This window comes from Podarcis tiliguerta (assembly GCF_965153285.1).
Source record: "Podarcis tiliguerta genome assembly, chromosome: 14".
NCBI classification, from domain to species: domain Eukaryota; kingdom Metazoa; phylum Chordata; class Lepidosauria; order Squamata; family Lacertidae; genus Podarcis; species Podarcis tiliguerta.
Window position 1 is genome coordinate 52,935,175 of NC_139547.1, and position 14,631 is coordinate 52,949,805.

Genomic DNA, 14,631 nt, shown 5'->3' on the forward strand with positions numbered 1-14,631 from the left:
TCTTTTCCAGGGAGTCTTCTCTTCTCATGACAAAGTCTTGGAGCCTCAGCTTCACGATCTGTCCTTCCAGTGAGCACTCAGGGCTGATTCCCTTCAGAATGGAGAGGTGTGATCTTCTTGCAGTCCATGGGACTCTCAAGAGTCTCCTCCAGCACCAGAATTCAAAAGCATCAATTCTTCGGCGATCAGATTTCTTTATGGTCCAGCTCTCACTTCCATACATCACTACTAGGAAAACCAGAGCTTTAATTGTACGGGCCTTTGTCGGCAAGGTGATGTCTCTGCTTTTTAAGATGCATGGATACATACAAGCATCTATCTGGCCGAGGGAAGCTGCAGGAAGAGGAACCGGGGAGATCAGGCGCGCGTGTCTCCACTGGGTCTGGATCTCGCCTCGTCCCCCTTGGAGCTACCAGTCGGGAGGGCCGGGTGCCCGGCGGACACGTCGGAAGGGAGTCGGGGCGGCTGACTTTTGCCCGCGATGAGTGCCGTCTGGCGGGGACGCCTGCCCGGGCAGAGGCTCTCTGAAGGCGAGGGAAGGGGTGGGGGGCGTGCCGTGGCTCCAACGGAGGCCGCCCTGCTGGGTCAGCGATGGGGACGGAGCTAGGGGCATTTGGGGAGGGGACGGAGGTGCGAGGAAGAGGGCACCTGGCAAGAGGGAGCAGGCAGCTGCGCTAGGCTGTGTCCCTCCCGCCCCGTCAAAGGTTACTGGCCACGGCTTCAGAATCGCCCCGTTCCCCTGCTAGTGTTTCTCAAAATTGAGTCCCCACTAGCTATTCCGAATGGAAAGCGTAATGCTGGTGGTCGGCAAAAGAGGTTTAAAGACTGTCTCAAGGCAAATCTAAAACAAAAATAGCATAAACACCGACAGCTGGGAAACACTGGTCTGCGAGCGCTCCGGTTGGAGAACAGCCTTTACCAAAGGTGTCCTGGGCTTTGAAGATGCTGGATCTCAGGACACAAGGGAGAAACGTGCTAAGAGGAAGGCACGCTTGGTAAATCCACACCGTGATCAACTCTGGCCCGGAAACTAATGTTCCCACTGTGGAAGGACGCGTGGATCCAGAATTGGCCTCCACAGGCACTTATGGACTCACTGTTAAGACCGTGTTCATGGAAGAGTCTTCCAGGAAGACCATCTTACTCGGCTCCGAGGGATCGCCAAAGAAGCAGGACTACAACTCCCATCAACTCTAGCAAGCAGGACCAGAGTTCAGGAATGATGGGAGTTGTAGTCCGACAACAGCTGGAAACCCCAGTTTGACCAACGGTTTGGCCTTCAGACGGAGGCGATCGCGGGTTGCTTGCTGTGGGGCGAGAGGAGCTGCCCCTCGGCTTTCTATGGGCTCCTTGGACGACGCCCTCCTTGCTTCCATCTTCAAGCTCTGACCTCCGGACCCAGCAGCAGCCCGCACAAGACTCTCCTGTCTCGCCCAGCGCCCTCTCGTGGGGTGAGGGGCAGAGGGGGACTCTCCCCCCCCAACTGATTTTGGGGAAGAAGTTCTGCGCCCCAAGGAGCCCCACTCCATGCCCTGGCGGGGGTGTATATTCGCTTAGTGGAAGGACCCCGCCCTTCTGCCAGCGGCTGTATTCCCATATGTTGCCCAGTTCCAGGGATCCCTCAGTGGTCATCATTCCCACCCCATCTGGGTTCACTTTCCGCTGGGGCAACAGTCCTATGGGGTGGGGAGAGACGACGACGCAGGCAGGCCAGGTCTCCCGTCACCCTCCCTCCCTTCCTACGGTCAGGAGAGTCGTTGGTGGGAGCCTTCTACCCAGGGGAGAAAAAAGGGGTCTTACTGAAGGCCTGGCCGCCCCTCACTAAAGCCCCCCTGGCTCGAGGAACAACGCTAGCTGCCCCATTTGAAGAGAAGGTCGGAAGGCTCCTGCGCGCCCCCTTCCCGATCTCCAAGGGAATACGGCGAAGAGGCTGCTCCAAGGCTTATTAGGAAGGAGCCTGAGGCTCGCGCCCTGAAGATGGACAGCAAGGGGCCTTTCATCCCTTCTTTGGACTCCCTCATCACCTTTGAGCTCTTCTCCAGAATACAAGTTCACAGTGCTGAGTCCGGAGCCCCCCCTTCAACCCTGTCCTCCCCCCAAAAAGTGAGGCGCAGCAGAGAGTGGTTCATGCGTTTTATTGCTCAGTAACACAGCGGAAGCGGAGCGCTCCAGATCCAGAGCCAAAGGGCAGCTCCGAGGGGGCGGGCGGCGGGGGGCTCATCTGTACTTCTCGGTCAGCACCTCGCCCACCAGGCAGAGGAGCTTGTCAAAGGCCAGGTAGACCAGGGCGTTGTAGTCTCCGCGGAGGCTGGAAGCCATTGTCACGTGGAGGCACCTGGTCAGAAACTGCAAAGGAGAGAGAGAGAGACGGGGGTCAGGCGGGGGGTCGGCCAGGTGGGGGAGGGAAGACCCAAGGCGCGCCCCTCCTGGCCCTCGTCCGCCCCGTCGGCGCGCTTGCCTTGAAGTTGACGGGGTCCACGCGGAGGTTGTAGGCGTGCAGGTCGCTGAGGTCGGACAGGCAGCTGCGGATGTTGTCAATGTTCTTGATGGCGCTGTCGAGGGCCTTGATGACCTTCTGGCCGTGGTGGTGAATGTCGTTGGAGCCGGGGCACAGGTCGAAGTCTCGGAAGTAGATCTTGGACTGCATGTAGACCTGGAAAAGCCTGCGGGGGGGGGGGAGGGAAGGGGGCCGTCAGGAAAAGGGACGGGGCGGGAGGAACCAGACTGGGCTTCTCTCCCTGGGCCGCCCCGTCGAGCCTACCTGGTCAGCGCTTCGCCGCCCATATCCTCGTGCTCGGGGGCCAGTTTGGCCCAGCAGCTCTTGATCAGCTTGCACTCGTCAGCAGTCAGCTTCATGTTGGCAGCAGGCAGGAGGTCGAGTTGCTCTGTAAGTCCCAGGAGGTGGCGGAGCAGGGAGTCCTGCAGGGGCCGCCAGCTTTTATAGCCTCCGCCCGCCCCTTCGAGCCGAGGCTCCAGCCGCCGCCCTCTTATCGCGCAGAGCCGGGTTGCGGGAGAGGTCGCCTGCGCTCGGGCGGAGAGCTAAACTCTCCCCATGCGCTCCTGGAGGGGCTCCGGGCTCTGGCCGCTCCGGGAGGGAGGGGTGCTTACCCTTTCACCACGACACCCCGTTGCAAAAAGCCCTCTCCCTCCAGGCTGCCGCCTACACTCCCCCTTCCGAAAGCAACTGGGACATGAAATGACACATGTGATGGCTTAGTTTTGTAAAAGAATATATTTTATCGTCCCGTCCCCCCCATATATAGTGGACATATGGAAGTGAGAGCTGGAAGTGAGTATGGAAGTGAGAGCTGGACCATACAGAAGGCTGATCACCGAAGAATTGATGCTTTTGAATTCTGGTGCTGGAGGAGACTCTTGAGAGTCCCATGGACTGCAAGAAGATCCAACCTCTCCATTCTGAAGGAAATCAGCCCTGAGTGCTCACTGGAAGGACAGATCCTGAAGCTGAGGCTCCAAGACTTTGGCCACCTCAGGAGAAGAGAAGACTCCCTGGAAAAGCCCCTGATGTTGGGAAAGATGGAGGGCACAAGGAGAAGGGGACGACAGAGGACGAGATGGTGGGACAGTGTTCTCGAAGCTACCAGCATGAGGGAGGCAGTGGAAGACAGGAGTGCCTGGCATGCTCTGGTCCAGGGGGTCACGAAGAGGCAGACACGACTAAACGGCAACAACAATAAATAGTGGACATAATTTTAAGCATACCATAGGCAGCAAAAGCTAATCTGCATTTCTAGGGAAAAGGTATAACAGCAGCTTAAAGTTGGAAGCATTGCTTAGAACCAGTTTCTAATGCCTATCTAAGTCTCTAGTCCAATGTGTTTCTCCAGATGTTTTCGTTGGTCTGGCGAACTTGTATCAGCTGATGGTCCCATCTCATGTGAGGGATAGATGCCAGGTGTTTGGTGTGGGTGTGTTTTAACAATCAAGATGTAAATTAAATGAAATAATTTAATTAAACCTCAAAAACTGTCTTCAAACCTCCTGACTCGATCTCACATCGCCTGGTCTAGAGCAGGCTTCCTCAACCTCGCCCCTCCAGATGTTTTGAGACTACAATTCCCATCATCCCTGACCACTGGTCCTGCTAGCTAGGGATCATGGGAATTGTAGGCCAACAACATCTGGAGGGCCGAGTTTGAGGAAGCCTGATCTAGAGGGAGAGTGACTGGCTTCCCTGACCCCACTGGGGCCCTCTCCCCAGTCTCCTTCATCCTTGACTTCCCTTCCATCTCTCTCTCTCTCTCTCTCTCTCTCTCTCTCTGTCCTAAGTCACAAACAACCACCACCACAACTCCCCTTGGTTTGCCAGTCACAATGCACACCTAGGGACGGGTGCTGCAAGTGTGCAAGTGATTAAGAGCTCCTTGTTTATTTTTGAGCGGCCGAGAGAAAATCTCGCAAGCCTGAGCTTGAAGCGTAGGTTGGAAAGTCCCCCCAAAGAGCACAGAAATGCCTGGGTGTTTCCTGTCCTCCAGGCCCCCTGATCCTCCTCTGCACGACCCCTTTAGGCAGCAGGCCTGGGGGCAAGGCAGGGCCCTTCCCTTTCCCCTTCTAGGAGCCCCTTTAGGAGTCCTCATCCCCGTCCATCCCTTCTGCTGCTGCTTTCCTTCCCAGTGAAGAATTGGACTCTTTGCCGGCAGAAAGAGCCAGAGTCGCTGGAGGCTGAAGGAGGGAGCTGCCCCCCAAGTCCCCTCCCCTCAGCTATCTCCTCCCAGACACAGCCTGCCTTATCCTCCAGCTTGCAGGGGGTGGCCAGGCTGATAGGAGGAGAAGGAGCCTGGGCTCTCAGCTCAGCCCCATCTCTGCGCAGAAAGCCACCCTGGCCTCATCCTGAGGGATGCTCCTGCCTTCTCACCCAACTGGCAGGCACGGACTCTGCGCTCCCTGCTGCTTCGGGTGCAGAGAGATGTCTTTTCGTGGAGGCAGCGGAGCTCTGCTTCAGGGCAGAACCCAGGAGGGCAGGATCCGTTCCTCAATCTGTCCAGTGCTGCTCTGACTGCCTCTTAAGCAGACAGGAGAATACGTCGCAGTGAATGAATTAATTAAAAATCTACCCAAATCCATTTTTGCTGACTGTGCATTGCAGTTCCTTGTTTTTCTGACCACACTATTATTTATTTATTTATTTATTTATTTATACCCCGCCCATCTGGCTGGGTTTCCCCAGCCACTCGGGGCGGCTTCCAACAGAATATTAAAATACCATAATGCATCAAACATTAAAAGCTTCCCTAAACAGGCCTGCCTTCAGATGTCTTCTAAAAGTACAGTGGTACCTCGGGTTACATACACTTCAGGTTACAGATTCCACTAACCCAGAAATATTACCTTGGGTTAAGAACTTTGCTTCAGGATGAGAACATAAACTGCATGCTGGTGGCACAGCGGCAGCCAGAGGCCCCATTAGCTAAAGTGATGCTTCAGGTTAAGAACAGACCTCCAGAACAAATTAAGTTCTTGACCTGGGGTACCACTGTAGTTGTTTTTCTCTTTGCCATCTGGTGGGAGAGCGTTCTACAGGGCAGGTGCCACCACCAAGAAGGCCCTCTGCCTGGTTCCCTGTAACTTGGCTGCTCGCAGGGAGGGAACCGCCAGAAGGCCCTCAGAGCTGGACCTCAGTGTCCGGGCAGAACGAGTCCCAGACCTCTCTGAGGATCTCAGATGGGAATTTCTCTTCTGGGGGGGGGGACTCTGCAGTTGGGGATTCTCTCCCTCCCTCACATCCCTTAACACTTGCATAAGAATCACTGCTCCCTCCTGTAAACTGACTTCTCCCTTCATTACAATATTCCAGTTTCTTTAGCCTGGGGAGCTGAGCTTGGGCCGCCTCCTTGGGGCCTCTTGAGCTGATACTTTCAAGGATCACTTCCCAGACCTGGCCTGCTGATGGGGCCCTTATTCCTGAGCCAGAAGATGACATTTGGGGTTCAGAGCAAGCAGGCGGGGCCCAGGGTGAGTCCCCTGCCAGGGCCAGGAGGTAGAGCAGGGGACTATATGAGGTCTCCCTCTGTCCAGAATGGAGACAAACACTGCAGGTGCCAAGAGGGACCCCTCCTCTTCCGGTGTCCTGTTCTCAAAGAGGCAATCAAAGGCTTCAGGGGGAAGCTTACAAGCATGACCTGAATGCCAGACTTTGCTCTTGTGATTCTCAGCAACTGGAATAATTATCCTTATTCATTTTCGCAGTAGTGATGTATGGAAGTGAGAGCTGGACCATAAAGAAAGCTGATCGCCGAAGAATTGATGCTTTTGAATTCTGGTGCTGGAGGAGACTCTTGAGAGTCCCATGGACTGCAAGAAGATCAAACCTCTCCATTCTGAAGGAAATCAGCCCTGAGTGCTCACTGGAAGGACAGATCCTGAAGCTGAGGCTCCAAGACTTTGGCCACCTCATGCGAAGAGAAGACTCCCTGGAAAAGACCCTGATGCTGGGAAAGATGGAGGGCACAAGGAGAAGGGGACGACAGAGATGGTGGGACAGTGTTCTCAAAGCTACCAGCATGAGTTTGACCAAACTGCGGGAGGCAGTGGGAGACAAGAGTGCTGGTGTGCTCTGGTCCATGGGGTCACGAAGACTCGGACACAACTAAACGACTAAACAACAACAACATCATTATTAATTAAATGTCATGCTTCCTCCCCCCCCTTTTTTAAACCAAGTTACTTCCAATATATGAACGAACACTTGCAGTGAAACCTGCATGACGGGGGGAGGGGGAGGAATCTGAAACACAGTTTTTAAAATTCAGGTAGGTAGCTGTGTTGGTTTGACGCAGTAGAAATATATATTTTTTTAAAAATAAAGAATTGTCCAGTAGCACCTTAGAGACCAACTAAGTTTGTTCTTGGTATGAGCTTTCGTGTGCATGCATCTTATCTGAAGAAGTGTGCATACTTTTATTAATTAAACTGATTTTATGTTGCATTTTGTGTGTATTCACGATGTCATTTGTGGACCCAGTAGGTGGCGCTGTGGCGCTTGAAGGTGTTTTGACAGTATCCGCCCTCCCTTTCCCACAGGTGGGCGGGGGTTGCGGCACAGAGCAGGGCTCACCTGGGCAGGTGCCACCCACCTGCTTGGGCCGGCCTTTGACCTGTCCTCGGCCAGGGGTGGGCCTAAGGCCAAAAGAAAAGAGGCTGACTCCATTACCCAAGCCTCTTTCGCTGTTCTTCCTTCCAGTTTGTGAAGGGCAGAATATTGACAGTTCAAGTATACGCCAATGGAAAGTCACACAGAATATACAATATTTTGGCTACATTCTTCCAGTTACATTCTTCTATTCTAGTTATATTTTCTAGTGTAAGAAAACACTTTTTAGAAAGATAAAAAAGGCGATACATTTGATAAGTCAACAGTTGCATTCCTCAGCTACATTCTTTAGTGGTATTACAGCGATACAGAAGTAAAAGATACAAGTAAAAAGATACATTCTTTTGTTAGCATAGAAATACGTAACACTGAGAGGTTAATTTATTAAGTCCCCTCTCTGATTATGGCTTCTCTTGTGACACTACACAACACAAAACATGTATGGAGGTTTTATTTTATTTGTTTTTTATCTTATATTTTGGAAATGTACATCCAGTTTTTTCCTTTAATTTTTTGGGGGCCCCCAAGAGAGTGGGGCCCTAAGTTATAGCTTCTTTAGCTTATACGTAAATCCGGCACTGCCTGTATCTTCTTGCGTGCCGCTTTGAAATGTTCTATGTATGATGATGACATGGCATGTAATTACTGTAAATAATAGAGACTGCAGTTTACCATTTTATTCCTCATGTGTGTGCATGCAATCTGTCAATTGCACCCACCACAGTGGTTTTAATCTAGGAAAGTCCCTCTTACAATAAATCAATTAACCTTAAAAGTACTCTTCCTTAGTTCTATTTTCAGGATTGATCCCTTTCCCTAATATAGCTTTAACTTGCGCGTGTGTAGTTTACTGCTAGGTATGGGCTGGGGTACCATGGAGACAGATGCTCCATAGCAACACTTGCAGCAGCAAAACCAAACCAACCTTTTACGGGGGGGGGGGGGGGGGGCAGAAAGAAGTTCCAGCACCAAGAAACTGCTGAAGATTTTATACATAGAATCACAGAACTGCAGAGTTCGAAGGGACCGCAAGGATCATCAATTCAGGACACCTTTGCCCAACATGGGGCTTGAACCCACAACTCTGAGATTAAGAGTTTCATGCTCTCTGCCCATAAAGGGCGAATAGTTTCAAAAGTTTACATCCAGCCTTACCCTTTCAGTTTCACAATAAATCCTTGATAGCGTTACCATCATTCCATACACGGATTATATAGTTTTTATTAAATTTTTCTAATTTGCATTTCAAGATACAGACCACCTTAGATCAATGACTTCCCTTCTTCTCTTTCAGCTGTTCATTTTGCATACCATACATCCCTGCATATTTTGCATGAACTAAACCATTCAGTAATCCATTGTTACACCATCAGAGTTTATTTACACCGTTGAATTTATCTTAATGCTACCAGTGTTTTTTAAAGGTACACAATTTTCACCCAAATAATCTGTAAACATTTTCCAGTCTTCTTTAAATGTATGTTCTACTTGTTCTATTTATTCTGTATGTTAAATCTGCAAGCTGCACGTATTCCATCAGTTTAAGTTGCCATTCTTCTTTGGCTGGGACCTCGCTCGTTTTCCATTTGGGGGCTAACAAAACACAGGCCGCAGTAGCGGCATACATAAATAACCTTTCTTTGATACCTGAGAATTTCCCTCTGAATTATCCCCAACAAAAAGAACTCTGTTTTTTGGGGGAAAGGTACTTTAAAACATTTTTTTTCAATTCATTATATATCATTTCCCAATACCCTTTTACCCTATTACAAGTCTACCACATATGATAAAACATGCCCTCTAACTCATCACATCTCCAGCACTTGTCTGATTCGGACATTTTAGCAAGTCAGCTTGGGGTTAGATTCAGGGACGAAGGTGGCGCTGTAGGTTAAACCACAGAGCCTAGGACTTGCCGATCAGAAGGTCGGCGGTTCGAATCCCCGCGACGGGGTGAGCTCCCGTTGCTCGGTCCCTGCTCCTGCCAACCTAGCAGTTCGAAAGCACATCAAAGTGCAAGTAGATAAATAGGTACCACTCCGGCGGGAAGGTAAACGGCGTTTCCGTGTGCTGCTCTGGTTCACCAGAAGCAGCTTAGTCATGCTGGCCACATGACCTGGAAGCTGTATGCCGGCTCCCTCAGCCAAAAAAGCGAGATGAGCGCCGCAACCCCAGAGTCGGTCACGACTGGACCTAATGGTCAGGGGCCCCTTTACCTTTATAAATCATTTTCAGATCTACTTGAAAGGAGAACCTTGGAAGGTTTGGCTCACATTCTAGTGCCTGGATGGAATAATTGAACTGAGGAGTGGCTCTGGCATTCTGTACTAAAACTCAAACTTTTCCATTCATCACATTGTGCCCAATTGGTTTTGTGTGTGTCACATTATGCCTGCTTTTTGGCCTCTAGGGAGATCGGCCAACACAGAGTCAGGCTTTACCTCTGCAGCTGAGATCTAGAAACCTGGGGCGTTCTCCAACGAAGCAGTTCTGCTAGCCCTAGGACTTGTGCCAGCGCAGTGGAACTTCTCTTTCCCACTTCCTCCACTGGACGGTGCAGGGAGAGGAAGTTCTGTTGTGCAAGCGGAAATCTTTGCGCCAGCGGCCTTGTTTTTGTGACACGGGAGTCCAAAGCGGTCAGGAGATGTTGCTGAACCCTGCGTTGCACGGTGCTGTCACAGCCGTTCAGTCTCTGGGCATAACGCTCTCCTTGGAACGGTGCCAATACCAACAAATATTTTTCCTCCCTGAAGTGCACAGGAGAGGCGAGGTCACGCCTGGGTGTTGCAGAGACTTGCACCACAGCTGCTCGTTACAAAGTGCAAGTCAGAGGCGAGGATCGTGGGGCGCAGCCTTCACAGTCCTTGGGCCTTCCTTAATAAAATGTTGCAAGCGTGGGGACAAAACCGCTGCACAAAAGCTTCCAGTCGGCTAATGGCTTGTTTTTGCTATGCGCCATTTTAATAGGAATTTTAATGTCTCATATATATAAATCCTATGCTCATAAATTTACAAGGCAAACATATGCATAAGTATATAAACCACGCGTCTGAAATAGTACAGGAGAGCAACCCTGAAGCCATTTTGACTCTTCAAGTGACCTCAAATATTCTCTGCAATGAGGAAGGAAATGGGGAAACCTCCCCATCGGCTCTTTGCTCCCAACTCCTGCCTTAAGGGCATATTTGTGTATGAATAGGGTGATCCTGTGATCTGGATTCAGGAACTGTGTATTTAGCATCTCAAAGGGAATGGCCGGGCTGCCCAGGTAAAGCAATCAGTGACCATGATCAGGTATCCTGGCAGACAGGTTTTCTGCTGTATATCCCCCCCCCCCCATGTATTTCTGCTGGGGACCACCTCTTTCTGTAATGTATGTAGGATGTTTTGGGGGGTGGTCTTAGGCTGCAGGGTGGGCAATTTCAAAAGTCCATATAAGAGCTTTCACACTAATGTTCTGGGTTCCTCTCCTCCCTCCTGCATGTGGTGAGTGAGGACCCTGTTGCAACAGTTTAATAACGATCAGGCTTACTAGCTGCTTTGCTTCTCAATATTCTCTGGTTGGCCTCTGTTATTTTCTCCTAGTGATAGGGAACCCACTTAAGGACTCTATATGGGCTCATGGATACCCCATGTGGGATATAGTAGCAGTTTTTTCTTATAACACTCCACCTGAACAAGTGTCTCCTGGCTTGCCACCAGGCTTCTCCCCTGAGAAGAGGCAGCGGCAGCGTAACAGCCTGAGCAACCTTTCATTTCCTCCCTTCCAGAAACCAATTCTGTGAACTGAGTTTCCTGCATTGCAGGGGGTTGGGCTAGATGACCACTGGAGATCCCTTCCAACTCTACCATTCTGACTCTCTGAACTGTGTTATGAAGACTACGGTATCGCCCTGCCCAACGGCACGATGATGAGTGGTTTTTAAACCCAACTGATCTCCGTCTTCACCTTCTACAAAATACAGAGCACCTTGAATCAACAACAGACAAAACCATAACAAACCAAGTGGTCAGGAGTTGAGGAAATACAGGAAGAGATGCGGCTAGGCTGTTGGGATGACAACTTGCACCCATATGATCCTGATCAGCTCCAGACACCCTGTGCACCTGCTCTCTCCTGGTAAGTTCAAGCAGGCTGGTGAGCACAAGAGACGGTACCTTCTTAGTACTGGCCCCAGGGTTGTGGAACACCCATACAGCTGGACTACGCATGACCCCTGCAGTGCAGGCCACCTTTGTTGTTGTTGTTTAGTTGTTTAGTCATGTCCGCCTCTTTGTGACCCCCTGGACCAGAGCATGCCAGGCACTCCTGTCTTCCACTGCCTCCCAGGGTTTGGTCAAACTCATGTTGGTTGCTTCCAGAACACTGTCCCACCATCTCGTCCTCTGTCGTCCCCTTCTCCTTGTGCCCTCCTTCTTTCCCAGCATCAGGGTCTTTTCCAGGGAGTCTTCACTTCTCATGAAGTCTTGGAACCTCAGCTTCAGGATCTGTCCTTCCAGTGAGCACTCAGGGCTGATTTCCTTCAGAATGGAGAGGTTTGATCTTCTTGCAGTCCATGGGACTCTCAAGAGTCTCCTCCAGCACCATAATTCAAAAACATCAATTCTTTGGCGATCAGCCTTCTTTATGGTCCAACTCTGCCTTGCCGTGGCAAAGGGGCTTGAATAACTCAGAGAAGCTATGAGCTATGCCGTGCAGGCCACCTAATGCACCTTAAAACTTATTTGTTGTAGGCTGCTTTTCCATTACTTTTTTTTTTTTTTTTTTGCTTTTACTGCAAGTTTTATTGTCTTCCCTCCTAAAAAAATAAACCTGTTTAATAACCAAAAATTAAAAAAAAATACAGATACAAAATTCAATGATCAGCATATAAAATGATCAAAGGAAAAAATAAATCTAAATCCATCAACACCCAGAAGGCTCCTTGAACATAGTTACATCATTTCCCCCCTATCTTGTGGCAGATGGTTTTCAGGATACTGGGAGTTGTGTCTATGCCGTTTCATTTTACCTAAGTTAAATATGCCATCCTTTTGCAAGGCCTCACTGTGAAATCAGGTCGTTTCCCTGCTTGATAGTTTGATAGTTGCTGGCACCTCTGTGTTCTTGGTTGCACAGTGAGTGGAATTGTGCCCAGTTCATATAAAGTTTGGATGCCCCTTGCTTTGCCCTTTGCCAGGTTTATCCAATATCTCAACTTTTTAGCCATACACCACATGAACACCAGAAGCCCCAATGGAGATCGTTTTGTTTGCAGGCTTCCAGTTCTTAGTGATCAACCTTCTAGCCGTCATCAACAAAGATGTCATAATCTTTTATATCTTCCTGATGGTCCTGCTCTCCTGATTGCCAGTAAAGCTAACACAGGTATTTACCCCTTTCATTTTTTTTCTATTACATTGGCCATTTCTGTAAATACCAATGCCCAATAAATAAAAAAAAAAATTAGCTGCTTTAAACAATGATGTTAGCACTGCGGAATACATCCCCGTTCCATCTCAGTTTAGGTAAAAAAATCACCTTCCATGCCAAGGATACAGAATGACATTTTCCATCTATCCCAGCAAGTCCTCCCAGAGCATACCGTGAGGGGCAGGGGGCGGAGGATGGTTATTGTGCCCATTGCAAAACTTGTACCACTGAGTTGCCAAGTCGTCTTCATATCCAATGTGCCTTATCTTGTTGATCTGTTTAGTTACCCTCTCCAATAAAGCGATTTGACAACTTTATCTGGTTGGAGTCAGTGTAGAGAAGGAGTTAGTGTGTCAGACCAGGCCCTGGGAGACCCGGGTTCAAATCGTCACTCAGCCCTGAAGCTCCTTGGAGGAAAAATGTTGCATATAAATGCAATAAATAACAAAATAACACTTAATTGCCGTATAGCATATTGCTGACTGCCATTGATAAACATTTATTTGAAAGGTAGTGCTGTGTTCGATGAAGGAATTGAGGGGGTGCTCATCAAATGTGCAGATGATGCCAAACTGGGAGGGGTAGCTAATGCCACAGAAGACCCCCTGGACCAGAGCACGCCAGGCACTCCTGTCTTCCACTGCCTCCCGCAGTTTGGTCAGACTCATGTTTGTAGCTTCGAGAACACTGTCCCACCATCTCGTCCTCTGTCGTCCCCTTCTCCTTGTACCCTCCATCTTTCCCAACATCAGGGTCTTTTCCAGGGAGTCTTCTCTTCTCATGAGGTGGCCAAAGTATTGGAGCCTCAGCTTCAGGATCTGACCTTCCAGTGAGCACTCAGGGCTGATTTCCTTTAGAATGGAGAGGTTGGATCTTCTTGCAGTCCATGGGACTCTCAAGTCTCCTCCAGCACCAGAATTCAAAAGCATCAATTCTTCGGCAAACAGCCTTCTTTATGGTCCAGCTCTCACTTCCATACATCACTACTGGGAAAACCAGAGCTTTAACTATACGGACCTTTGTCGGCAAGGTGATGTCTCTGCTTTTTAAGATGCTGTCTGCGCCACTCTATTCTGCTTGGTCTCCCAGCGGTCATTCCTCCTCTGGTCACTGCTGTGGGTGCATGATCTGACCGCCTGTCTCCAGGCACTGCCATCGCCTGCCATCTTCCATTCTGTGGACATGACCAAGCCAGAGTAGGACGTCGCTGAGGCTTGAGAGAGCACATCTTTCTTTGAGTCTCTGTCCTGCCACACGTGATGCCCAAAATATTCCCGATGCACCACATGTGGAAAGTGTTGGGCCAGTCGCTGCTGATGGCTGTCAGGGGCCCACAACTCGCTTCCGTAAAGCACCCTGCTCAACACACCAGCCTTGGAGACCACCACCCTCAGGGCTCTCCTCCTATTTGATTGGAGGACTTTCCAGTCCACCCACCTCAGATCCTTAAGAAACTCTTGCTCATGGGTAGGCAAAGTAAGGCCTGGGGGCCCAATCACCTTCTAAATCTGGCCTGCATATGGTCTGGGAATCAGCGTGTTTTTACATGAGTAGAATTTAAAATGCATCTCTGGGTTATTTGTGGGGCATAGGAATTCGTTCATCCCCCCCCCAAATATAGTCCAGCCCCCCACAAGGGACAGGCCCCCTGCTGAAAAAGCTTGCTGACCCCTGCTCTTGCTGCAAGACACCCTGTGTTCCACAGAGGGAGAGCGGTATCTACAATTTAATAAGTAAATAAAAAGATTGTTTAAATGATGGCTTTAAAATTGAGCGTCAGGTTCTAGGACACAAAGGCGGTGCCTAATCTTTCCGTTCATAAACGTATCCCTTCTCAGCTGCAAAGCTCGCCAGGGCATCCTCTGGCGGGTGGGTTGTTGGTTGGTTTCTTTTGCCTCGCCTCCCTCGCAAGGTTGTTGTCCGGATCAAACCGGGGCGCGTGGGAAGGGCGAGAGCCCCGTGTGCTGGACTGGGCGGCGGGATTTTCTCCCCAAACCTTCCAGGTGGAAGCGCCACCGTCGTACCTGCGCGGCGCCTCCCGGGCGAAAGCGCCCCTCCGCCCGGCTCCTCCTTCCTCCTGGGCGCCGGATGGTGCTCAGTCCCCGGA

At 50.3% G+C, this 14,631-nt stretch overlaps 2 protein-coding genes across 2 annotated transcripts in view; one reads left to right on the forward strand and one right to left on the reverse strand.

Moving 5' to 3' along the window:
• Positions 1-2,120: 2,120 nt before the first annotated feature.
• Positions 2,121-3,080, reverse strand: LOC310664310 (hemoglobin subunit alpha-D-like). Its single transcript, XM_083413256.1, has 3 exons — positions 2,762-3,080; positions 2,459-2,663; positions 2,121-2,346 (listed from the first exon to the last, which is right to left on the reverse strand). The coding sequence occupies exons 1-3, from the start codon at positions 2,854-2,856 to the stop codon at positions 2,218-2,220; spliced, it is 429 nt and encodes a 142-aa protein (XP_083269382.1). The 5' UTR covers positions 2,857-3,080; the 3' UTR covers positions 2,121-2,217.
• Positions 3,081-9,360: 6,280 nt separating this feature from the next.
• LOC310664350 (coronin-7-like) overlaps positions 9,361-14,631 on the forward strand; it is a 103,754-nt gene continuing 98,483 nt past the window's right edge. Inside the window, 2 exon segments of the mRNA XM_083413392.1 lie at positions 9,361-11,387; positions 13,122-14,631. Coding sequence (XP_083269518.1) covers positions 14,613-14,631 — 19 coding nt within the window. The 5' untranslated portion in view covers positions 9,361-11,387; positions 13,122-14,612.

Bases quoted from the DNA above. Each gene is read 5' to 3' on its own strand.
- LOC310664310 (XM_083413256.1), bottom strand. From the start codon at position 2,856: ATGAAGCTGACTGCTGACGAGTGCAAGCTGATCAAGAGCTGCTGGGCC. The intron at 2,664-2,761 runs GTAGGCTCGACG...CCCCCCCCGCAG, and splicing joins GGCGGCGAAGCGCTGACCAG to GCTTTTCCAGGTCTACATGC. The intron at 2,347-2,458 runs GCAAGCGCGCCG...TCTCCTTTGCAG, and splicing joins TGGACCCCGTCAACTTCAAG to TTTCTGACCAGGTGCCTCCA.